General features: G+C 52.2%; 2 protein-coding genes across 2 annotated transcripts; both read right to left on the minus strand.

Moving 5' to 3' along the window:
• Positions 1–19485: 19485 nt before the first annotated feature.
• On the minus strand, positions 19486–20454 carry LOC100907292 (cAMP-dependent protein kinase catalytic subunit gamma-like). The gene has a single exon (XM_003746755.1). The coding sequence runs from the start codon at positions 20452–20454 to the stop codon at positions 19486–19488; it is 969 nt and encodes a 322-aa protein (XP_003746803.1).
• Positions 20455–23545: 3091 nt separating this feature from the next.
• Positions 23546–24121, minus strand: LOC100907435 (high mobility group protein DSP1-like). The gene has a single exon (XM_003746756.2). It carries the CDS (start codon positions 24104–24106, stop codon positions 23546–23548), a length of 561 nt encoding a protein of 186 aa, XP_003746804.1. The 5' UTR covers positions 24107–24121.
• Between the last annotated feature and the right edge of the window lie 2332 nt (positions 24122–26453).

Below are 26453 nucleotides of genomic sequence, written 5' to 3' on the forward strand. Positions count from 1 at the left end.
GACGACAGCCCTGACGTGGATATGGGAGCGAGCTAACCGAAGTCTTGCTCCCTGCAATTTCACCGGAATCCAGGCGGGAGCATTATTTGTCAATTATGAAGGGAGTCCCGCGAACCGGGGGAAACTCCTCGACTTCTTTGTCGACGATTGGGGCCTTCACTTTCTGGAGCGATTTCGCATGATCTCGGCTAACGAGTGGCACCTCACAGAATACAACTCCGGGTATTAAATCCAAGAACCGCCGTATTACTGAACGACTCCGGCCACGTTTCCACCACAGTGACGAAATGTATATCCAGCGCTCGCTTGAAACGGTCAGCACATGTGACTCTCGGAATCCTCACATTCGGGGGACGCACGCCCAATGGAGGAATTCTCACTACTGAGCTCTTGTGATGTCCCGCGCCGTGCGGAGACTCGGAGAGGGTAGCTTGGTGCGCTCGCTTGCTTCCTTCCTTCCTGCCGGCCTGTCTGCCGACCCGCCAGCGCGCTCGGCTCGCTGGCCGGCGGGCGCACAAAGTCCGTGCTTGCCTCGGTGCCTTACGCGCTGGAAGGGAGGGTCACCGGAGCCTCACCGAGTAGCCGAATTGAGCCGAGAACCAACCCGAAGAACCAACTAAGGCTTAGACCCGGGAACGAGCTAAGTGAGCACAAAAACCTCGAGGCAAAGCAGATCAGAACAGGGCAGGTGGTCATCCCGGAGGAGTTGTAGTTACGCGTACGTCGTCGTACGCAATTACTTCTCCTCACGAGAGATGACGCAAGGGATCATGACCGAATACGGGTTGGAACTCGATACGGTGTACGATACGTTTCTTTCTCGAGCCTATTGACTTACTCCCACGTAGGGATGGAGGACATTCGTTGGTTTTGTATCCATTATGCGCTTCGAGTCTGCGACCCGACTATATAGTTCCGGAGGTGCTGTAGACCTTGCGGAAGCACACCGGGTCCAGGGAAAATTCCTTTCTCGTTCCTCGATAAGCCGTCCGATCACTACCCCTTTCTACCTGGGATATTTTTCGTCCATTCCCTTCCTGGGATGTTTTTCATTCATTCCCTCCCTTGGATATTTTTCGTATATTCCCTCCCTGCAGGCCGCATCAGGAACGAGTGCATCGGAGGCATCGACAAGGTCTGGCGGGGAGCTTCTTGGAGGCCAGCTCTCAGGGAGCGTCGCACGAGAATATTCGCAGTCGTCGTTGCTTTCTCCAACTGCGTACCTCCGCTGGAATTGGAAAGCAATCCCGTTTTTTACGCGTGACCATGAATCGCGAATCCACAAGCCCTGTCTGAAACGCGGAATTTCTCGCTGAGGCCCTCGCTCTCGCCCCCGTGAGGGAATCGAAGAGCTCTCAAATTCCTCATTCTGAAAGTTGTTATGATGAAGGAGACTGATCTCACTAACAGCAACCATCCACCATCAGTCTTAATCGAGCTCATCGCCTACTATGGTACCTAGATCAGTTTCACGCGGGATGGGCGCTCGTTCAAACGGACGAGATATTCGAGTGCTTAGCTGGCCCGACATCATATTGGAACACGTCGCGTCGCCTCACGCCCGGAAAGCCGCATGTTCCTAGCGACAGCGAAGGGCATAGGGTCTCACAACCCTCGATGATTTCGATGTCCGTCCGACAGGTGCTCTTGGGAATGGAGCTGAGGATTCACAAAGCGGGAAAACGTTTCGTTCCACGTGCATTGATTCGTCCATCCCAGTAGTCGAGGGGGCTCTAAGGACGTGATTGTGCATGTCGTTCGAAGCAGTGGATATCGGAGAGCGACAAGAGAATCGACGTCCGTCGCTATCCTCAAGAGGAACCTCTCATATTTTGGAGGCTGATTCAGATTGTGGCTCAGTTCGGAATGAGCGGAATTGCCCCACAAAACTAATGCGTTCTGAAGGTCAAAATCGACGGTCCTAGTTTCACGGTCGATGACAATGAGGAGCGTGATCGGAATATTCTACAGAGCGCCGATTATCCGGTCCTTCCCCTGACCGTATCACTCCGAAGAGTACCGCGAGAGGGAGAACAAGAAGAAATGGATCTTCGCCCCGGATTCGGACTATCTGCTTCGATTGGTTCCGTCACCTAATTGAGCTCGAACTTCTGATTTCGAGAGTAGAGTCCTTGCCGGAGTCAGTACGCTGTGCTAATTACTCACCGAGGGATTCACAATCATCCGACGTAATAGAGCAAAGTTCGTCCGATTGGTCGCCGAATCGAGTAGATCGGGCTTTGACTCGAAACGGGGTCAATAAAGAAATTCGGTAGTCCCTGAGACTCTCTTACTTCGCGACATAGTGAGAGACCTGATGAACTAAGAAAGACTCATTCGAGTGATATTTTCTGCTCTTCTGGTGATCGTCGATACCAGAAGCCTCCTTCCCGTGACTGGCCACGACTCTGCCTCCTTACTGGATCGAGGGCCGGCCCCCTCGGCATCGACCGCAATGTTTTTCTTCCGTTTGCACACCAGCTCTCCGGATCGGGAATCGGAGACGAGGAGACCAGAACAGAATGGTGAGCAGCATCCGTAATTTGTAGGAGCGAGAAGATAGGCGGCGACCACTCCCTCGCTATCAACGGGAGCGGCTGGAGAACGTAGATCAAGCGACGCAACAAGACGCCGTCACTCAGAACTCACGGTCAAAGAAAGAAATTCGCGTCTCTCAAGTAAATGACAAAATGAGTAAATGAAGGGGGAAGGGTTCAGGCGGGATGGCGGCTCCCCTCAACAGGGAGATGTGGCGAATTCCTGGTCGCTCGCCTTGGAATCAAGTGCTTAGCGTGAGCTCTCGCTCTCACTGGAGTCCTCGCGGAAAGACGAGGAATTGAGAGGAATAAGCAAGAGAGCGAGGATCCAAATGACAGAGTCCAGAGGTTCGGGCGAAACAAGCGGGAAAGCGCAAATAGCCTCCGCAAATGCCTCAGAGTCGCCGATGCGGAAGTTGCTTTCCACCAGACCGCCTCGGTGGCTGCTCTATGTATTTTGTCTTTTGGCGGACGAAGCGACAGCGCGAACGGATTCACAGCGAGGGTCTGAAATCTAATTTTTTTTCGGGAGGGGGAAGGAACTCGAAAAAAGGAAGCTAAAGCACCTCCTTCACCCATTCGGCTGCTGGTCGGGCGCTAGTGGGGGGGGGGGGTACTGTTTGAGCAGTTAGTACGATTCTTGAGAGAGGCCCGGGTCGGCCCCTGAAGCGCAGCGGCTGAAAGCTCTTGAAGCAGCGGGCATCGCGCGGAAGTCCTGACTGCGTTTGAAGCACCACTGGAAGCGCGGGTGAAGAGAGAGAGAAAAGAGCTACCAAGCTCAAGGAAAACGTGAGCAAGGAGGCGCAGATTTCAATCTCGGGAGCGCGGGCGAGGAATGACGAGGGGAGACGAAACTCTCTTTTCGTTTCCCGGCGGTCGTCGTTATTTGGGCCAAGTACTTCAAGCCTTCATCATAAAGAGAAACGGGAGAGGAGCAGCCGAAAAGAGCAGAAGGAGGCTAGGCTAATGGAGCGATGGCGTCATTACGGGGGTCTGCATTCCCGAACAAGCGTCTGCAACATTGCTATTTGACCAGAGTCAGGCCGCGAAATGTGTACCAGCTGAAAGCCGACTAGAAAAACATCTACTGCTCTCCCGACGACACGTCTCATTCTTCTAGCGGCTGTGTTCTCATACCCGTGCCTCCCCCGTCCCAGTAGGGAATTCATATTTAGCCTAAACAAATATTTCTGATCATCTGTTCTCTGAAGTACCTACTTCCTTCTTGTGTGTCGTCACTTGTTCTTGCCTATCGCTAAGAACAAAGTTCTCGGCTCAGGGTTGTTGATCTCCCTGAGCCAGCCAGTCAACAGACCGACGGACGGGGAACGCGAGGGATATGCGCGGGAAAAACGGAGGATCGCAGATACACAACTCGCGGAAAAGATAGAGAGATTTTCGGGGGAAGGCAAGCGCGCTCGGAGCAAATAGAGAAGGTCGTCTCCCTCTTGAAAGTTGGCGTCAGACATGCGTCAGAAGGTCTGCCTTCGTATCCTCTCGTCGACTTCGGTCTCGAGCCGTTCCGACATCGACGGAGGGACGGAAGCAGCTTCTGAAGCGACGAGCGACTTCACGCTACGTCGCATCGTGGATGTTCTTTCGACAGCCGACGTACGAATGCGTGTGCACCAACATGTACATACAATAGACGACAAATTCCAGAACCGGAGGGGGAGGGTCATGGAGGCAACAGAGAGACAAAGGCAAATGTTCGTAGTGCGAGATATACCGAGACAGATTCCACCAGGTATGGGGAAGAATGAGGGGTCGAACGGAGACGCGGAATAAAAATCTCGCATCCAGAAGCTCCTGCTTGGACATATATATAAATATGTCCTCTCTCCGCTCGAAGAGGGAATCTGAAGGGAGTTTCACCGATCTCCCATCCGTTATCGTACGTCTATCGTCCTTCTCCATGTCCGTTCCCGCGTCAGCTACCTCTTTCCTCCTGATGCCACCCTTTTCCGACTGCTTCATCTTCGTAGGCTAATTACGTAGGCGACAACGGAAACGACGGAGACCACGTACACTGTCACTGTGATGGGTCCTGGGACCCGGGACCTGGTGGAACAATTCAGCAAGGGGAGAATCCATTAGAGAATGTTTGGCTTCTTTCCACAGCTCCAAGATGACATCCTCGATTTCCTGACCTATTCGCTATCATCACGAGGGACATTTGCTCAAATCGCGAAGAGATGACAGAACATTTCCCGGACTCCATCCTTCCATCTGTTCTACGACCTTGCTGTTTGGACAACGGTCCCTTATTCTACCGAGCTGCCAAGTCCGAACTGTCTATTCGAGTACCCGTGGGTAAGTGAATGCGACGTGAACGAACGACCGACGCCGAGCCACTGACCGCTCGACCCCAGAGACCGCGAGTTTTCCGAGTGGGTATTTGTTGGAACATGTGTCCCGTGGAAGCAACGGAGTCCAGCTGCTCGGTTTGGTTGATTCTGGCCGAGTTGTCAGACAGAAGAGCTCGCTCGACGCTCCTCCTCAGTCACCACTCGTTCGCCGGTCCGCAAACCACGCTCGTACATCTTCATTAACTAACTCGACCGAGTACAAGCCTATAAGACATGGAGGGTGGCACCGCGTAACTCTTGATTCCTCCTGTCGTGCTCGTGAAAGAGTGAATTGATGGTCAGATGAATGTGGCGGACGAGCAGACGAGATTGTTCCGTTAAAATGATCGGCAGGGAAAAAATCGTTCTATTACCTCGATCGTCGATCCCCTCGCGCCGGAACCATTAACCCCGCTCATCATAGAGCTAGGCTCGAGCGCCATAATTTACGAGAATCGCTCTGGAAGAAAATCGGTTGCGTGCATAATAAATAGAGGAGTAATTAATTTCCGATCTCCGCTCCGGATCGTAAGAAGACATCTGATTCTTCAAACGAGCGGAGCGAAGGGATCGGAGCTCCCGAGATTCTTTACTCTCGTCGTTCTCGAACTCGCCAAGACTCGTTGTGGCGAATATTTGTTCCCCATCACCGTTTTTCGCTCAAATCTGCGACAAAATCTACGGCGGATGGCTGTGAACTCATGCGGATCGCTACCCACCGGGGGGAAACGTACGATTTGATCCAGTATCTGGCTACTTGGTTGTAAGTTGTAAGTGAGCGGTTTCAGTTTTGTTTCAGATCACAGTCGGAGGAGACTCTGTCGAATGATGGCCGCAGTCACAAAGCCCTCGTCCATGATGGAGTTCTCGATCACGATCGCCGAGAGGTCTCGTTGACCCCGGATGACACGAGACGAAATTGGTCTCCTGGGGAACGAAGACTCTAGCCCCGACGATTCTGAACCCGGCAAAACTTCGGCGACCTCATCATAAATCAACGAGGGAGTCAGCCATCCCATCGAGTGGGCGACCTACTTGCCGGTCAGCCAAATCGGGACAGAGAAGGGAAAATGCGAAACTGGGAAGGCGCATTCGCAGTACAACGCGTGTATCCGAAGTCTGTGGCTGCGGCACGAATCACACCCGTTGGGTACATGAATGGGGAGCCCGACTGGTGGCCACGGGATGGGGGAACCTCAAATCACTATCTGGCTTCTTTGCGTGTTGTATGTGTATCTCTCGTTTTCTCCGAAGACACGACCCCAACCCGCGGCGACCGATCCCGCGGTCGTTCCACACCGCCTCCAAGGGAGGGGCTTGGGGGACTATGCCCCCTCTTTCCCGGAGAATTCTCACTCTGTCTAGAGGCCGAGGGATAGGCTGCAAGGGGGCGCGTCATCGTTTCCTGGCCTGGCTTCCTTCTTAAAAATTCAGCCCGACCCGGGAAAAAGCGTTGGTTCTCACGCATCCATTTCAGGAATAAATAAAATAGATGATAGGTCCGATAATCTCAAATCTGAAGACACGGTGATCTCCACCGAAGCCCCGCGAAAAATTCCCATCCGTAAGGAAACACGACTTCAAGCGAGAGCAAGATCGAGTCTCGTCCCGTGAGAACAGAGGAAAGAGCAGGAACCCCCTCCGGAAAGGCATCGACTGAACATTCAACTTCATTGAGTAAAGCACTAGTTATGCAGACTCCATGACACGATTTGCACCGAGACGTGGTCGCGTCGGCTGTTCTGTTCGTTCTGTATTGTACTCTTGGGTGTTGCATCTCACCGGGAACTGCACAGGAGCGTTCTGGAGCAGTATGAGACTTCTGCTCGAAGAAGTCTCGAATCGAATCCTCCGGGCGTGTTGGGGCAAGAGTCACAGCCTTGTCGGGAGTTGGGGGATAGAATGAGAATTCCAATCGAGAATAAAGCTCCAGTTTCGCTGAGTCGACTCGGAGCGACTGGTTTCCTCGTACTTTTTTTTCATCGCGCACGTCCTCCCCGCTCCGTCATCCGAAAGCCAGAACTTCCCCGGTGAGGAATTCGAGTACGAGTGGCACAGTGTCGGCATCGTTCGTTCCGAGAATGGAAATCACCTCCGCCATTTTCCTCATTGATGCTCACTTCGCGTCAATAACGAGCCGAGAGGTCATATTTTGTGACGCTCAAGTGTGCGACTGATCGCGTTTCGTGCGCCGCGCCGTTCATACTCCAGGCAGGGAGACGTATCCAGGACGAACTACTACAGGGAGCGGTTTGAGATTTCCAGAGACTCAAAGATTGAGCATCATTCTCCCTGCGGAAGGTTTTTTTCTTTAACGGAGCCGAATCTGGACTAATTTTGGTGTGTCGAGGATTGTTGAAATTGCTTGATGGTCCCGAGGGTCCTGATATCGGGAATCGGTCCCCCCATCAGCTGCTGGCTCCATTCACTTTTGTCGATCGAGGGATATAGGCCAGAGGATGGTCGGTCGTCCTAGGCCACCGGATTTCGGAATGAGGTCGAGTCGATCTCTTGCTTCCTTCCATTTCTTCACTTTCCTTCCTCCCGCTCGCGAGAATCCAGTCGCGGGCCGCAACCCGAGCAACCCTGGTCCGGGATCATAGACCGGCGTCCTCGTACAGTGATCGGTCATATGTAGGTCATCTTAACAGGTTCCCGGTAATCGGAGACGTACATCGTGGAAGACGATATGCTCCATATCGCACCACCCGCTCAGCATTCGCAAGCCGTGGGATGACTTCGACACGAGCAGATCCCTAACAGACTGAGAGAGGAGCGCATCCCGATACAGCGATCTTGGGTCGGTACCTCATGATCAGAGACGCGGTTCGAGCGTTATCGGGCCGTTGACCGAACGGCTCCGGGAGTATCTGAGTGGGAATGAGCACAGAGCGAATATGCGCTCGGTGAGAGAGTCGGAATCGGTAGCCTCGGGAATTCGACGCCAGCCGCCGTCTGCCGTCTCAACCGTTCCCATGGCGTAGGGGCAACAGTGTGGCCTCTAATCGAATGAGTAACAACTTATCATCCCCTCCTACATAGGGTTTCGGGGCCTAAGGCCATGCTCAAAGCTGTTTGGTCTCATGTTTCACGTACATGATCTCCCGCAACAGTCCCACTGCGCAGCCCCCGTCATGTTTGGGCCGGCCCTCAATTTCCAAATAGAGCTGCTGGGAAGACGGAAGGAGCATTCGAGCTTCTGTTGAACAAATGACAAGCTATAGCCTGGATCTGCGGCACTTATTAATCATTGGATATACCCTCGTACGGCCGCGAGCAACCCAATTAGCTTTCATGGCGGATCGTCGGATTTCCTAGTCGTCGAGGTTCCTCCCTCGCGCCCACTCATGGGTCAATGGTCCAATGCACTGACGGCGGTGTTGAAAAAAAAAAGAATTAATGGAGGTCAACGCCCAGCAAACTAAAGCACCCACAGGAAAAGCACCCAGAAGGCTATTTCCTATATTCTCTGACTTCTAATCGCTACATTAGATATTCTCTGGCAGACGATTCACGGCGGGATCCGAGGAGCATCCAATGGGGAGCTAGAAGAGCGCGAATCTTCGGCTGTGCGCTGAACTTTGAAGATACACGCAAATTAGTCTCCTTCGATCAGATCGAGATCCGTAAGACTGGGAGACTTTTCGTCGGGGGTTCGGTTGTGGCTCCAAACGAGGCTGAAGTCATCTGACCAGCGCAACTCGTCTGTCCTCGCTCAGGTCTCGCTACAGGTTACCGGAAACGCTCTCACTCAGTTTTCAGCTCCTATTGTTCAGTAGATTTCCCGATGACCTGGATGGAATAGATCATTCTGAATGCTTTTAACCGTGAGACCGCTTCCGCTTTGAGTGAACGGAAGTGCTCTCACGGATCCTGAATGGGATCGAATGAGGTTGCTCCGGTGGATGTTGCGGAGGTACTCATTGCTCGGAGGTATCGAGTATCGTAGATCCGATGCATCTCGCCAGGAGAATCGCAAAATTTATTATTCGTCAGCAATGTTCACGGACCTCTCCAGGAAGAGCGAATCTCTGGCTGTTGTGCCCTAAAGACATTGGATTTGCCGGACTTCGGTGTTTAATGCAAAAGAGACATCTCCCCTCTTGAGGCTACCTCTTCGCCCACATGGCGAGGGAAAGCAGACGCGGAGCCGAGGACGCTCAATAGGGCAGCAACGTAGCTCTCGGAAATCGGAGGGGGTCTCACGAGACCAGATCTTCATCTGGGATCTTGTTAGGTCATCATTTGATTCATGGTAGGGTTTGGAGGCGTGATCGATTCAGAAATGTTCACGAGAACATGAAGCAAACCGGGAGCGGGGAGTTTTGTGCGTCCTGTGTTTCCATCTGATATCTCCCAGCCGGGTCAAGGACCCGAATTTCCGGAACCAGAGACTTGCAAACCGGCAGCGTTCCCAGGAATGCGTTGAAATGAGCAGTGTTGAACTTCAACCCCCCACTTCCTGCGTCCGCCTTCCCCGGCATGCGATCTCGGTTGCTGTCAACAGATGCTGACTAGTAGAGCTTTCGGAACGTTTCAATGGAGTCAGACCTACAGAGTCTTCTCTCCGAGATCATTGACGATCTAATCGCATCATAGGATAAATTGACTGATTGGAGACGCTCGACATCCGATGAAGCTCCGGAAGCATCTGCTGCGCAGCTGCACCTTGTTTCCCGAATCATACGAACGGAACAAACGGACCGAAATTTCTAACTCAATGTCCTCACTCGGGAAAGAAGGCGATTCAATGATGTGGACGATACGGACCACGGCTGATACGCCCGATGTCTCCCGGATCTTTCGAGAGCTCGGAGTGAAAGCTTTCGTCTCTTGCTCCTCAGGAGGCTCCTATGCCTCCATTCAGAAATCTCCGATTTATTCTCCCTCAAATATTCTCTATTTCAATTATTCCCATCCCATGGTGGCCTCAATTCATCTACCTTACAGTTTACAGTCGCTCGGCTCTATCATCGGGTCTCGTGTCCCTCGCTCTGTGGGATGAGAAGCCTCCTTTCATCCTTCGACGATCATTCCTGGTGTTTCCAATGCTGGCCTTGCCGCCCCGTGCCCCAGGGTGACCCATTCCTAACGGCTTGAAATCGTCTCGTATAGATCCAGTCCACGCTGACAATTCTCCGATAACCAAGCGACCAACAAGTATCGGGAAAAGTCTGATTTGCTGTGCTGCAGACGTATCCCTGCGCCCACTGTTTCGATTTACCCTTTTGTCGGGGATGACCCCCTCTTGATCTGAGCCTCAGATGCTCCGATCCATTCAGCGTAGCGGAGCTTCCGAGAATGGAGGGATACGTCTCGGAGTAGGCCTCGATCGTCGCCCGCTTTGGTCGAACATTGCTGTGACCAGAAGAGAGGGTCAGTCTTCTGATCAGGTCGGAACGACTCGCAGAGTTTAATCACGCTATCGTGAAGATGAGATAAACATTGAGCAAAGCTTGACTCGAGGAAACTTCGTCGGGTACGCGATAAAGTATGTGCTTCGATTCCGGAGGAAATCCTCACCTCCCCCCGCCGTATTCTACCTCCCTTTCGAATTATATCACGGTCTCCATCCTGCCGACTTCCGAAAAGAGCGAAGCAGAGAGCAACATTGGAGACGTTGCGACAACCGGCCACCTATCCGAAATGAACAAAACGAGGAGCTCGAAACTTGCTTGGCTGCGTGATGAGATGGAACAGGAGCAACGAGGTGCAATGGAGTGCACGAGACAATAAACTGCGAGGAGTTCCCGAGGAGTCTCTGCCGTGAATTCTCACCCGCCGTAACCTGTGCCGCAAGCGGAGCTAGAAGGGTTAGACATGTTTCGCGATTCATTCGTTCCTCTGACGGCAGAAAATATGTCCGGGAATTCTTCTCGAACAGTATATCTGAATTTGGATTAGAGTGATTCCGCAAGCGATTCAACACCGGGTTCGGTGTCGAAATCCGAGTTGGAAAAAGGATGAAAGGCGATGATTCTGCGAACGTCTGATCATGATATCTCTTGCGCGTTCTAGCGACCCGAGTCCTAATTGAGAGAAAGCTTGCGATCGCAGTCAGTATGGAGACTTCGCCATCGACTCAGAGCATTATCTCCCTCTAAGCACTAACCCGAGCTCTAGCCCCTATGACTCCTTGTCATTCTCCTCTTATCGCATTGTTTCCACTCGGCACTAGTCATACATATTCATTGGAAGCGCGGAGGCATGCGTAAGACAATGGTAGGGGCAGCAAAGAGAAAAATCGAGCTGAATGTCATTTTTCTCACGGGGCGGAGGCTGCGGTACTGGGCAGTCAGGCATAGGATTGTGATAGAGGCGACAGCGGAACCGAATGGGGTCTTCTCCGGGTATATATGTACGTGGTGAAAGTGGCGGAGCGGCGTCGACGCTTTCCCCATTCGTTACGAGCGCGTTATGCGTGGGATCCTTGTCGAAGTTGCTCTGTTCCTTCCGAGTAGAGAAGAGGTCGAGGAGATAAGCAAAAAGTAGAATAGATGGGAGTAGTCCGCGAATCTTCGCGGTGGGTATTTTTTCACCTCAAGGGTACGTTCGTTGCTTGGTATAGCGGTAGGACCAACGGTCGTATCAAGGATTGAGGTCATCTATTTTGTTTCAAGGGAGGAGGTGCTACGCTGATGCCTCTCCAGTGCGTTCTGCGGATTTCTCCTCCTCACCCATGCCACTTTGTTCCTTGCTTTTAATTCCCTCCCTCGTCCGATCACTCTTTCCGGAGCTTTCCTATACTTCTCTGAATCCATGTCTCCGATATTCGGGAGAGGAGAAGGGGTGGCGCCGGCGGCGGGATCGAGGGATTCTGCTCTGCCTGCGGAGAATCAGTTTGTAAATGGGCGCGGGCTTCTTGAGAACTCAATGGGAAACTGGAAATTAAGTAGACGAGCAAAAAGACGCTCCGAAAGCTGGGGCTGGTTCGCGAGGGGGGAATACTCATCGAAGATGGAGCAGGAACGCACGAGGGAGGGGAACTAAGTGGTGGGGTAAGCTAATCTGGGTTCTCGATGGACTCCGTCTTTTATTCAAGCGCCGTCGTTCTAACTTTTTCGCCTTCCATGCTGCGTGCTCTATCTTCTTCGAACAGCCCAGAACTTCGTGATGTGTAGTGGTACAGCGTATGCTAATTCGTAAAGCGGACAGCTGTTGCTTTTACCGCTCTCATTCACCAGAGGATAATGGGGATAGATCCGAGAGTCGCCCTCACGGTACCCGCATAATGATAGAATCGCAACCGACTCCGAATTATTGCTCTCTGGATTCGCTCCGGCGGATTTCCCCCACGCTGTGGGTGCTTACGATAATTGGGAGCTCGAAGCCCCTCACGGCTCTTCCCAGACCATTTCCTCGAGTACTCGTCATGAATTACGCTCGTCAAATACATCTGTATTGCGACATCATAGGACGAATCAAGGCGAGAGAGGGCGTTCTTCGAAAAATCTGCGAACGCGAGACGCGGATATTCTCCATCGTCATGCTGGAGGCTTGGACTCTGCTGAAGTTCCCTTCGAATCGCGATTCGAGGGAGCTGAAGGTCTCTCGCACCCTAAAGTCGTTTCCAGTCGTGAGCTCGTCTGCGAGCGCGTGGGATGAAATCATGGGAGTGAGGCACCGCGGAAAAGCTGCCCGGAATGTCACGGCATCCTTCTCCGGGGCTTCATGCAAAATATGTTCTTCCCTACTAGCCTCAAATTGATGCGATCGTCGTGTCTAGAGGATTAGGAAATAGCACCGGCTAGAAATAAAATTGTTTGCGGTCCCGTACACGCCCTCCCCGCTGGGGCGTCCAGCCACTGAATTCGATACCCTCTGTCCGAGATCGAGAATCGGAAGCAACAAATTGTGAGAGCGAGGGAAAACACTCGCTCAGCGAAACATCGTCCATGTCGGGGACCATCGACGAACTCCGAAAACTCAGCTCGGAATCAACGGTCAACCAATAGGATCAATATTCCGCATTCGATCGGCTCTCATTCGGTGTGAGGGTCAAACTCCCCGTTGAGGATACTGATTCATGACGTATGGAAGTTATTACGATGCGCTCGCAAGATAAACATAACGACCATATGTACTCGGGAAGCATGCTTTCTAAGCGCAAAATACACTTGCGAAAGGTCGAATAGCTGCGTCGTTCAGCTCCGAGTTCTGTTTTTCGTTTTCTCCCCTCTGTTCTATCTGAGGTCGGCCATAAGAAACTGAGCGTGGTCGGTGAGCCTGCCCGAAGAGTCAGGTTCATTCGCCGTGGCACTCAATGGCTCTTAAACAGTGGCTTATGAGCTCCCTTCCCTCGCATATGGCTTGCTTCTACAGAAGACTCGTGAGGCGTACTTCGTAAAAGGTACTCCGACAGGCTGCGGAGCGGAAGCATCAACAAAAAGCGCGATAGGTATACATAGCGTACGGCCGACGTCCGCTTTGGGTCCGCGTAGCGCCGAATAAGGGATCGGAGGCATCGTTCCTCAGAACGAGCTTCACCAATTCTCATGCTCAGAATTCCCTCCTCTGTTCACGCCGACAAATCAGTGTATTTTCCGTACATACACGAAAAGGAACATATTCAGTTCGACTGCGAGTGACATCGTTTCTATTGATGGATCCCTATCATACGTTCGTTCGGAAGGTTGACCATCATAGACGAAGAATCCCCAAAACATCTCCTCCAGACGGAACGGATTTCAGACGCGAAAAATGTTCCCGGAGGTTCAAGGCCGGGGACCCGCGCTTCCGTAAGGAGAGTCTGGACGGATATTCCGTGAGGAGAGCCCGGCCGGATATTCCGTGAGGAGAGTCCGGACGGATATTCCGTTAGGAGAGTCTGGACGGATATGCCGTTGGGAGATTCCGGACCGAAATTCTGTGAGGTTGAGTCAGGGGATTCGGACGGCAGCAGATACCGAGCCGATGCTCAGCTGTCTCCCGCGCACGCAGCACTCGTGGAGAGCAGGTCTGCATGAGAGGTCACAGACGCCGTAACCTTCCTTCCGTCCGTTGGGACCGGGCGTCGCGTCGCCTGGTCCGAGGAGACAAGTACGACATGCTCTTTCCTGGCACAATTGTGGATTTTTTCGAAGTCTGTCATGTTTTTGCAGCGGAAGCGACGACCTTTTCGACAGAAAGTCTTGGGATGCGTCGACTGAAAAGTGAGATCGCCGGAGGGCCAAGGGAAACGAAAACGCTATGTCTCGGCTGACCGAATCACAAGTTGAGCATTTTTTCGACAACTGCGACGGAATCCGATCGACTTGATCACGAAAGCTGCTCAAGGATGAGGAGCGATGAAAAAACCTCTATTGCTGTCAAGACCATCTGTGTGTTGCCTCGGCTTTACCCGATATTGATAGAGATTTCGCTGCTAGTCGATCCGATGCCTCAACAAGACTCGATTCCCCCGCCGTCATTCAATATGAAAAACTCCATGATCAGCTCAGACTCCACGAGCGACGGCTTTCCTTCCTCTCGTCGGAAAGGGCGTCTGTCTGGATCGCGGGAATTGAATTTTGAATTCATTTCATCATTGACCCTCTTATGAGGTCTGATAGTCGTTCTCCCGCTTCTGGAACAACCAGGCAAAAATGATTTTGAGCCTCAGATTGTGACGACTTCCGTGGAAAGCTCCGGTCGGTCGTCCAAATGAACGCTCTGGTCTTCCAATGTATCTCCGTCGACGGGAAAAGGAGCTCCGCGATGCTCGGCGATCCTTCTAGGTTCCGACACCACGGAACATTGGTACTGTACGAAATGAGTGGCCGGCGCTCCTGCGAGTCCCCTCCGCGACAAGCTCCGGATTGCTCGCGACGTGAAGTCATTATCACTGGCAGGCGCCTCCACCAAGAGAGCGCAGCTGTCCTGCCCCGAGTCGGACATGGACTCCGAAAACGGACTCATAAAGCAACATAGACTTTCGGGCATCTGCTAAGCAATCGTTCAGATGCTTGAATTCTCCGCTGAATTGGCGGCCTGAATCGCACAGCAGCCCAGGCAATCAAATTAGAATGAAACAACATCGAGATCTACACGAGAGTTTCGGGCATGCGTGAGGAGTTTCTTTCCGAAGTCAGCTCCAGTCGTTTGTTTTCACCTAGGAGGGCACTCGCCGGAGGCTATCACGTTCTGCGCCTCTCGAACGTACGGAGAGTGTGAGTCCAAGACCGATGCGACGTTCTTGGGTTCTATCAGTCCGAGGTAGATCTCCCTCGACTCCCTTTCCATCGGTCTAAATATCATGATTACTGTTGCCATCACGTCTCCGCCGCCTCCGTCATCGGGCCCCGTAACGAGCTCATCTCAGAGAGTTGTTGTTCCCTGCTCCCCGTGGAGCGAACAACAACGACGACGACAAAGACACCGAGCGGAACGGAAGGGCAGCGCAAGCCATGGATCGATGAAGCTCTGAATTCATCGGGCGGGGGGGGACGACGAAATTCAGCGAAGTCGAGCATTCGACACGTAACGCTCCGCGTCGAGCTATAACGAGCCGATCTATGCCAAGTAGATTGGCACGGGCGACGAGTCTGTGTCGCAACATTAAGTCCGCGACGATGCTGTGATCGCCAGATGACTTGGCGCTGGCTCTCTGGCCCGCCAGTCGGCTATTGATACAAATAGTATTTCTATCTGAGAAGTGCCGACATCGCAGAGCGACCCAATTAGGCGGAATGCAGAGAACGCAGCGGAAGCCGCGAACAACGCGACGAGGGACCGCTCCACCGAAGAAGGCACGGAAGAGGAGTGCGCATCGGAATAACTTCACAGCAAGCCCTTCCGTGTACAGAGGAACACGAGGAGCGACGAGCAAACGATCGGACACAATGGGAGAACTTCGAAAGCTCTGCCTCGCCGGCTACGCATTCGTGAACACTCGCCAACCTGCCCGCGTGCCTCAGACATCCTCCCCGTTTTCAAGTCTTTTCGCCTTCCCCTGACCACCCTCATCCACTCGCCGAAGCGACGTCGGGCCTACTCACGGGCCGCCTTTCGTCGGCAACGGCGCACTTAAGATTTACTGAACTACCACGCGGACACAGCTACATAGCTAGCTCTCTCTGCTCCGTTTTCTTTTGAGCACAGCATCAAGAACAACACACGTCCGACCGACCCGCTAAGAACACAGAGTTGCAAGCCACGCTCGCTGCAGTAGTTCCTACGGACGCATGTTAATGGAACCGAAGATTGATGCGCAGCCTGAACGGAGCACTGACACAAAATGCGCTCACTTCCGCGAGAACTGGTCTCCCACGCTGAACGAAAAGAACGTGTTCTGACGCTGGGACCGAAAAGGAATTGAACGGGAAACGTGGGGAAGCTCGGACCTCTGAACCATTCATCTAGTATTCACTCATCACCGGCGTCGGATGTCCCGATCCAGAGCCCAGAAAATTTTCCCTGGAGCCTAGAGTTATAGACGTTATTATGAAGTTTGTGATATATTGTATATGTATGTATTAGAGTTTGAGTTTGGGGAAGCAATATCCTCTTCCCGTCTTCGTCCGATTCCTACGGGAAGATCCTCGATATCCGGGTCTCTTACGCCTCCCTCGTTCGGATCTGATGTTCCAGAGCGAAGATTTGTTTCAGTGTGACTCTATGCGTGAGACAGGTGACGCGATGTCTACGGAGGACCGACGCAATATTTGGCGCCCAGAGCGCGTGTTGACATCGAATTGCGTCCGAGAGAGTGCCTTCCGCCGGAGGCGAAGCTCGCGGATGTTGTCGTCGAGCTAGGGATTTGCATCGACCAGCAGGAAACATATTGGTTTCGATGCGATCAATGTGGAATAATCATCCCGGTTGTCGAGTCGAGGAATAACGAAGGCGCGAGCCGGACGAGGAGGAAGATCCGAGTCAGGTGGGAATATAGCCTAGTGATTCGATTGATCATCGAATTCCCTGGCGCAACGGTCACCAGGATGAGGGAACTTCTCCGAGGAACGCGGGCACGGAGATTCCCGCGTTCCAGGACCCACTTCTCGGGCTGAAATCGGGAATCGGTTTGAGTTCGCTTGAATACCGGCGGATGTCCTCTCCGTGCATGAGGAGGCGCCTACCGTGCGCGCTGGACAGAACTTAAAGTTAAGGCTGAGTCATGGCCGACTTGGCCTGACGGACCTGGAAATTATGCATCGTGTCCCATCCGACCATTTATACGACGCGAATGGACGCTAAGCTTAAGCATACTGATACCGCAATAACGTCCGTCTGCGGAAGCTCGCATGCATTGCGAATGTCGTCGCTTGAGCCCACGCGGAATGAAAGCGAGGCGAGTATTGCGGTATCGATAAAAATGGAGCGACTGGAAGCCGTCAGTAAATCTCTACACTCAGAGCGTTCTCTACTTTCGATTCGGCGGCAGCACTAGCGACGGGGGCGGCCGCTGTCGTAGATCCGGGGAAACGTGTGTCAGGCCGCCGAAGGGGTGAGCGGGTGCGCTGCCGAGCCGAACTCGACTTGGATATTTGAAATTCCAACTTTCCTCTTCCAAGTGCTTTTCTTCTGCTTTCGACGGGAGGTTTTCGAATAATAGGAAAGAAACTCTCGGACTTCATTCAGGCCATGGGAAGCCTTTCTTCGTACGGACACGAGTCGAATACAGGTACTCGCAGTTCATTCCTCTCGAAGGTCGCTCTGGCTTCTCAATGCCAGTCAGTCGGAGCAATCACTTGCTCGGGAAATACGGTGGAAATCGCAGAAGGGAGCGACGTCCTGGATCTACATCTTGCAGGGTTTCCTTCTCTTCATTCTTCTGACATCTTCTCGATGCTTTCCGCTGGTGTCATAGAATACAGTCGAGCGGTGCCTCCCGGCGGTTCTCGGCTGGTGGAATTGAAGTAAAGCCTCCTCTGCACCGCACGAGACATCTCCGAGTCGATTGAGGGAGGCTCGAGGTTCAATAACGGGAACCTGCTGATATTGTAGGCTATAGGCTCGGCGAAAGTCTCGCTCTAGTTCTCTCGGGTATCATGCGGAAAAATATGCGCGGAAACATGTGGTCTCCGATTCCCTCGCAGAGTTCCGGGTATCCAATTGAAATGGCCGCGGTGAAACGCAGTTCTGGATATGAGCTAGGAAATCCCGGATATTCCTCTCGGAATACTCTCGTAATAGCTCCACACCCGGAGAGCCGAGTCGCTTCTCTCGATCTCGAAGGAAAACGGTCCAAAATCCGGTAATTGCCTGAGCATTCGAGCGTGGCCGAGTTGTGTCCGCTGCTTGGAAACAGTAGGAGCTCCGAAACCATGTCGAATTGCCCCCCTCAGGATCTACACGGCGCGATACGGAATGTGATTTCGCTTCCCGGGATGATATACTTCGCATTTTCTCTCCGAGCTCACGCACGTATCCCTCTACCTCTCAAAGACTAAGTCGGCTGAATCCTCTACAAGCTGATTCCCGAGATGCACCCCAAAATGCATCGTATCGTTGCAGTCTGAACGGGCGTCCGTCGATTGAAGAACACCGGACTCAAGGTTACTACTCTTGCATCGCTCGTGAGCTTGGCGAACGGAGCTGTAGAAAAACCGGTCCTGACTCTTTCGGACCGGGAGGGATAATTGCGTGCAATAGATTCGCTCTCAGTCAGAAGAAAGGTCCGGTGACGATGATTATTTATATGCTTTGTTGAAAGAGCTTGAAAGAGCCAGCACCGAGTGCACGACTCATTATTCATCATGGAATGGGCATCCGTTGGAATAAGACGCTTCGGGGATGAGGAAAAACGGAAAACGAACGATTCGCAGCACCCAGAATCGTCTTCCTTTACAGGAAGACCCGCTCCATCAATGATACTAGTTCCTAGGTCCCATCTCTCAGACGCGGGAGCTCCCAGCGGGAGACTTCGCTCCTTTGGCAGCAAGTCTTCAATCGACTCCTCGAGACAGATCGGAGATTGATTGATTGACTGAATTCATACACAACCTGACGTATTCGTTGTGAACCCGTTGAACTTGGTCGAGCTTCCAATCGCCATGAGTATAGAGGCAAAGATGTAAACAAAAACCACAATTGAGCTTGAGAAATTTTCGAGCTCTTATGATTCCGCGAGATGAGAGAATCGAGATCGTCTTCCATCTCGTCCAATGATCTCTCGGGGATTTCTGAATCAAATAATTTCGTGTCCGCTGATTGGGGTCGCAGATCGCAGATGACCGCGGGGAGAAGAATTTGAGCTCCGTTGTCACGGGGTATGGACAGGAGCTTCGGAGGCTTCGACGCTGGAGGGGCGCTTGGGGCTGGAAATCAGTTGCGGGTATAAGCAGTCTCCACAGGCGATTTCGGCAGCCGGACACTCGGCTCTCTCCAATGCTGACTGACCCATCGGGCTCGCCGACTTCACCGAAGAGAAGCCGTGCATGCGGACGGAGGCTCAATCGTTCCTATGAGATACTTCTCGCGGAATCTACAGGGGCGTGCGGCCGGGAGCACAAGCGGGTAATCCATGTTCCATATACCGTTTATTCTTCGCTCACGGGAGGGGGCGGCGAATGTACGGTGCTTTCTCGATCGGTTCCGCACGTGAGCGCTCCATCTAGTGACTATTCTCTTGATTTGACAAAGTCGCGGAGGTTTGGAAAAAGCGCAGGTTCGCTCTCATCTCACTCGCTCAAATCTGTGAGATCCACGGCGTTCGTCGGACGAATCTGAGGGTGCTCCAAACCTGGAGGCAGTTTGTCTACCATCGGAATCGTCTGGTAGAAGAGTTTCACAAAATCGACACTTCTGAACCAGGCGTGATTTTTGACTTGCGTCGCAAAGCCGATTCTGCGACTTGGATCCCGATTAGCCAATTGATTCAAGAGATCCACGCAGTCGGTACCGAATGTAGGCCTTGGGTAAGTGATCTGACTCTCTCCTCTCGGTATCAGTATATTAATGAAAGTTCCGAGTCCCGACCATTCAGGAGAGATTCTGCAGAGCTTCTCGTTTAGCTTGTCCGGCGGCAAGTGTTCATCATCTCCCTCAAACACGTAGGATTCATCGAAGACAGATTGAGTGACGCCCAGATCACAGAGCTTTATGTATCCATTCTTGAACAGAAGTACGTTATCGAGTTTCAGATCACCATGAGCGTGATTGCAGGAGTGCATATATTCGAAAGCCAGAACAACCTGAGCGGCTATGAGTCTGACTAGTTCGTCAGAGCCGAAATCGCGGATGGCCATCGAGTGCGTCTTGAGATCACCATAGTCGGCGAATTCAGACGCTACATACAATAGTTGGGCGTCCTGGAAAGCGAACAACGCTCTTACGATGAAAGGCGAATCGAACGCGTATGACAGCGTCTTCTCTCGGAGAGATTGCGCGCTCACGAGCTGCACTTTGAGTGCGCAGACCTCCGCGTCCTTGGTCCTGGCACGATAAACTCTCCCATAGCCCCCTCGTCCGATGTATCCCGTTATCTCGAAATCTGTCAGACTTGCTCCGGGGCAGTTATCAGCTCTCAATCTAGCTAAGAAGTCCACTTGAGCCCCGTTGATATAGATCTCGTAGGTGCTCGACGAATGATGCGAGATCGAGGATTCGAGCTCTGCCAAGGAATCATTGAGTCTTGCTCGGGTAGACATCGTGCGAGCGGTCTCCGGATACCCGTGGACCCGATCTTCGTTGTCGCGAATTCACGAGAGAGAATCCCTAGCCCATGGGAACACCACGGATCGGGGTCACTCACGGCATTTTTCCCTCTCTTTCGAAACGTGCTCCGCTCTCACTCAGCATTGTACTATTGCGTCTTGTTCCATGGATCATTCATGCAGGCTGATCGGAACTTGGTCGGGGGGTGTCTTCCGTCGTAACTATGAATCTGGTGGCTCAAATCGGCTCTTCGGATCGTGTAGAAGGGATGCCCAGTAGCTCTAGCAAGCGAACTTTCCTCGGAGCTCGGGAGAAGAAGCTCAGGGCGAAACGACTTCCTTCCTATGTATCTCTGTAGAGACCCCATTGCGAGAGAAGAAAAACATGCTACTGAATTTCACTTTGGATTATATGTGAAGCTTGCGAAGCACCTAGCAGACAGGAATCCGAACCATATGGGGAAGCCACCAGGAAGCTCGCGTGAATAAAAATATAATTGAAAGTACATATAATGGATAATAAGGATCGAGTTTGATCGCTGTAGGCTGTGCGAACAAACGTCGCCAACAAAGCTCGACCCATTGCTCTGTCTGAGTAGGAGCACTTGGATCTCGCGGAGTGAGCAGCATGAGAGAGTCTCCTGATTCGACAGAAAGTCCTCTGCTGTTGACCTCAATGCTTTCCGTCTCTCAATCGATCCTGATGCTGCCCCGTGCCTGCGTCCCAAGCCAAGTCCAAGGCCGAGTTGGGAAAAACGGCTTGATCCTTCCGGAAAGCGGAGCCTTGATCCCCGAGAGCAAACCCTGGGCGTGAACAAGTATTCTGATATCGGGTTGAGTGCTCGCTGCCGGCCGAATAGGACTACCAAGCCACGCTCCGTGCTCGACCTAATTTCTGAATTGAATGCTCGAACTCCGGAAAGTAACATATTTGAATGAGTTTCGGACCTGAAAGAATCGAGAAGGGATCGGCTTGGATTCTCGAATCGGGAAACCCGTCGCCGTGGTCGCATCTGTCGTCTGGACGAGAGCACGGGTGAGACGCATCAAGTGTATAAAACGAGACGCGGTGCGCTGTCTACGGCTGCCTAGGCGCCTCGAGTTTTTCCGGCGTCATAAGGAAGCGCATTCTCATGCAATGGACGCCGAGAACGGAAACGCATTCGCGCACTCTTGTAACCTCGAGCATTTCCTGAGCCCGGTCGTATTCGAAATCCCTGAATGGGCACGTGGTCGATTACTGATCGAGGTGATTCTCTCTATGTTGTCCATACGAAATCTGCGGCGATGAGAACTCTGCCCGAGCTTGCGCAATCAGTGATTCCTTTTCTGTCGTGTTGCGGCTCTCCCGCGTTCTCCGATGAGTTTGCATGAGCTGATATTCCAGATCGACTGCAGAACGGACCGATGGTGATCGACTGCAGAATCGAATCAGGCAATCTAGCTTTCCGCTGTATCGACGATTCTTTTCATGCGATTCGCTCATGTGAGCCCAGCTCATGTGAGCAATTCCGTGCAAGATAGGTTCACTCGCCTGTCTTCTATATCAATCGGAGTATTCACCCGGTGGAACCCCCTGCGGAATCAGAGCGATACTAATCAAGGTAAAAAACGGAGACAGCGTCTGAAAAACCGACCTCCGAGGGCGCTGGTAGAGCGCTGCCAGGATCTCCCCTTCTCATCCGCGTATCGCCCACCGAATTCGCGAACTGCCCTTCGATCGTCCTAGTTCCGTTTTGAACTATCTTGTTCTGAATGCGCCAATGACCTGCCATCCTATCGTCGACATTCTATATGAGTCTGTTATGGGAATTCCTACATACATATGCAATTTGGAAGAGGTACTCTATCCGTTTCTCATTCGATATGATACAATGAGCTCACCATTATCGACGTCCGTCTCGGGGACTCGAGCGAAGCTCGTCGCAGCTAAAGGGTAGCGAGACGGCGATGACGAATCTCACTCGCGAATAATCAGCGAGGGGCAGAAGATTCCGATGAACCCCAGCTCGGGGATTCAGAATTCCGGACCAGGCTAGAGGCTCAATCAGTTCTTCTGGTACCGTGACTTTTCTGACGAATACTTGATAGCGGTCCGAATACCCGAATCAGTGATCAGCGACATCTTTCATGTCGACCGCACCGTCCTTGGTGACGAAGGAGTCAGAGCCGATGGTCGAAACCGGGGAGGCATTGAGTTTCTGTGGAGTTGTCCGGTGTTAATCCTCGCGAAATGATTCGCTCAGAGGACTCTCTCGCGGACAAGATCTCAAAAGTTCCCGAGCCATCTTCATCCCTCAGAAGCTGCACATAGGGCAGCCTTCGGCAGCATTCCTCCGAGCGAGGGCCATCCTGTGGAGACTTCGTGAAGCTGGAGCGATATCAATGAAGCTGCATTTCCTATCGTAGGAATTAGGGATGAAGATGCATGCCGGGTCCAGAGAATATTTGGATAGTTTATCTGGATACTTTGAGCGAGAGCCCTGCTGCTGGTCGACTGATGACTGATGACTAAATGATCATTGAAGACCGACGAAGACGAGGCGCGGCGCATGAAGACTTGAATATTCATGTCAGAAGACTGCTCATGAGATGATGAAGATCCCTTTGCCTAATACCTATTCCAGCTCGAGGACGCCAGAATAAAACAAGACGGGAGTTCCTCTTATTAGGGTAGAGAAAGCCCCTGCTTCTCCGACGTCAGCCAGAGAGTGCGGAAAGTAGAATCCGCTCCTACTTTGATATCTAATGGTGCTCACGCCCTGGCTGTAGATGACCGAGAAAAATCCCCGATCGCTTGGTATCACCCGCGGCCTGCGATACGAGATCGACGACATGTGAGACTCGGGTATTTTGCTCTATGAAGTCTCAAAATGGCTAGAAAATTCGGTCGGATCAGCCTCAGCCGGCAATATTCAACCAAGATTCTTTTCTACATAGAATGAAGTCGGCTAAGTTTTTTCTGTAGAGAACTGAATATTTAATACGAATCAGGTATGTTTCCAAACATGAGTTTACGGGGTCTAATCCGGTCGGCAGTTTTTTCGTTGGGGTCAGCTGATGGGTCTTCACGGGTTGGAGCCAGTCACTCGCTCTCGATTTCATCGTTGTTTTCGTCCCGTTTGGGTGGCGCCGGGGGAGCGACGCCACCGTTCTTGTAGGCAGCCATCTCGAGCTCGTACCTCTGCTTGTCCTTAGCCGCCAACTGCTCGTATTTACTCTTCTGTTCTCCGGTACACTCCTGCCACTTTTTGCCGAGTTGCTTTGCGACTTCCCCGACGGTAGACTGTCCGAGCTCTGCCCTGACCTTAGGACGCTCATCTTGGCAGAAGTGGAAGAAAGCAGAAAGAGCTCTCTTCGGGGCGTTGGGGTCTTTCTCTTTACGGGCAGCTTTGCCTCGGGGAGCTTCTTTGGGGACGTAGGTCGACATCTCGTCCTCGTATCGCTTCTTGTCCTTGGCAGCCATGAGCTGGAATCTCTGCTTCTCGGGCTCGTTCATGGTCTTCCAGCGCTCGGCGCACTTCTTCGAAAACTCAGCGAACACGACATTCTCGTTCGGGTGCATCTTCTTGTACTCTTCGCGGCACGTCTGTACGAAGTAGGCATACGCCGACGTACGTCCACGAGGCTTATCTCCCTTGGCCATTTTCGCAATGAGGGTTGAGGATGCTTCAGATCGTTCAGAAGACACGAGTTGAACTGATTCTGCTCCATCAGTCTCACGGTTTTTAAGGGGCCAGAGCTCCCACACACGAGGAGAGAGCGCAGCGCGAGGCTGCACGGTCCCGACCCCGACCCCTGAATTCCAGAGTGCTCTCCGACGAGAAGATAGCATGGGGTGAACCTCGGACTGCGTGTTCGACCCGAGGGTGGACTTCAAGAGGTGCCGCTCGCGAGAATTCCGGAATCGCGATTCGAAATCACCCCGCAACGCCCATTTTGACCTCACGGATTACGAATTCCTGAGATTGCGGGACTTCGAAAACGAAGCTCACAATTGACGACTCGTATGCTCCTCATTGAAAGTCCGCAAATTTTATTTTTCTCGAGAAGCTCCCCGAGAAACTTCGACACGGGATCACAGTGTGATCCCGTGTCGAAGTTTCTCGTGTCGAAGTTCTCGCGCCGTGTCGAAGTTGTGATCATCACAGGTGGGAGTCGTGCGGCATCGATCGAGGGAATCGTACGGAAACTCTTCAACTGGACCGTAAGGGTCGAACTCGAATTGACTAACTGCGGGAACGACATGCTGCTTGACCTGAGACGTAGAGCAGCGAGTCCGTTTTCCATCTCGAAGCATTGAATCACTTGTACGGTATGCCCGCCTTGTTTCCGATATTTTCCCTGCTAGTCACGTTCGGGAGCGAGCCATTTGGACTGTATTCCGAATTGCATTTGTCTATTTCTCTAGCATAGAGAGCGGAAATGAAGGAAGAAGCTTCCGCGGAATCATGAATAATCATCGAAGACACAGGATTCAGGGGTGTACTCTGAATGCGCTCAAAATCTTACTGCGATTCGACCGCTTGTTCCGGCGACATCCGTGTTTGAGCCCAAACTATCTCTATGGATCGGGATAGTATACAATGAACTTCGGAGTACTGGAACAGGTTCTTCAATTTCCTCGCGGGTATTCCGCGTGCGCAGTCAACCTATCGATTCAGCTTTTGACCTTCATGACGAGGACGAGTGAGAGCTTCCTTAATCGCCGTCATCCTGGGCAGGACATATCTACAACGGTGACCACGCTCAGCGCTAAACGCTCGGGCACGTTTGGATTGGAGGCGTAGTCATTCATGGATAAAACTAAAAGAGAATTTGGAGACCCAGATGAGAGCTCCCACATTGAAAGTCGGGTGATTCCCGTTTAATGGGCCGCAAGAGCCTCGCGGACCGGTGGGATAGCCAGAATTTATTCACAAGGTAGAAACGTCCGGAGGAAAGTCCGTAACAAAGCAGACGAACGGAATTCCCGTGGAAACTGGATTTTTTTCCCGGTAACATTCATGATTTCGGAATTTCTTGCTTTCTCTCGCGGGAATAATTCGACCTCCATAGCATCCCCAAATGGCGGAGACAGCATTTGGGAAGCTTATGAAGGCGAGCCTACAAAAGTCGGAAGAGGAATGAGTGAAACTGAGGAAGAATGAGGGCCAATTTTTCCACCTGAATCTGAATCTCTCCGCCAACAAGGGAGTCGTGGAATCTCAGGGGGACAAGCCTCTCGGAGCTACCTCGAGCATGATTGTCATGTCTCGAAGCTCAGGGCGTACGAATGAATGACGTCACCGGAACAACGCAGGCCGGATGACGCTCGACATTTTGAAAAGCGTGAACTCATAGCTTTCGTACATATCTGAGATTCGTGAATCTCTTTCAACCCAAACAGCCAGACAGAATTGCACATCGATAGGCTTTCGGTCAGCACTGATACACTCTTCATTATCAATGCTCGCAGATCTTGGTGGGAAAACTCGCCTCGTGGAATCCGATCGATCCGTTCGAGGGATACCCGGTTTCAGTATTCAACAGCTATATCAGCTCGCTACGGCGCCGGAAATTTCATTCGAGTGGGAGGGAATCCTAGATTTTGCCAGCCGAAAAAGTGGCCTTCGAGTCTGAACTCTGTACCAAATCAGCGATACTCTGATTCGAAGATTTCTCCAAGTCTCTCAGGTCTCGGGAGAATGGCGAGCATCGATGAATCTCAGCGCGAACTTTTGCATTTGCGATCAGCTTTGACCTCTTGCAATCTCGGCAACGAGTCTCTCGTTCTTCTCGCTGCCCGCATTCTCTCCGTTCAGCTGCCCCCTCCACGTCTTCATTCTTGCAGAGGAAATTTCGCTTCTTGGTCGTTTGCGAAGGAAAACAAAAATCGGAAACCGTTAGTCGTGGTGGTGGTGGCAGTGGCGCCGGAGACGGGAAAACGTTCCCTGCTTGTTCGTTGAATAACTTGAAGCCTCCTTCCGGTGGTGGGTAAATCGCGAGCTGAA

This window comes from Galendromus occidentalis, unplaced genomic scaffold (genome assembly GCF_000255335.2).
Source record: "Galendromus occidentalis unplaced genomic scaffold, Mocc_1.1 scf7180000077501, whole genome shotgun sequence".
NCBI lineage: Eukaryota > Metazoa > Arthropoda > Arachnida > Mesostigmata > Phytoseiidae > Galendromus > Galendromus occidentalis.

Excerpts from the sequence above, each read along its gene's own strand:
- LOC100907292 (XM_003746755.1), bottom strand. The coding sequence starts at position 20,454 with ATGTCTACCCGAGCAAGACTCAATGATTCCTTGGCAGAGCTCGAATCC.
- LOC100907435 (XM_003746756.2), bottom strand. The coding sequence starts at position 24,106 with ATGGCCAAGGGAGATAAGCCTCGTGGACGTACGTCGGCGTATGCCTAC.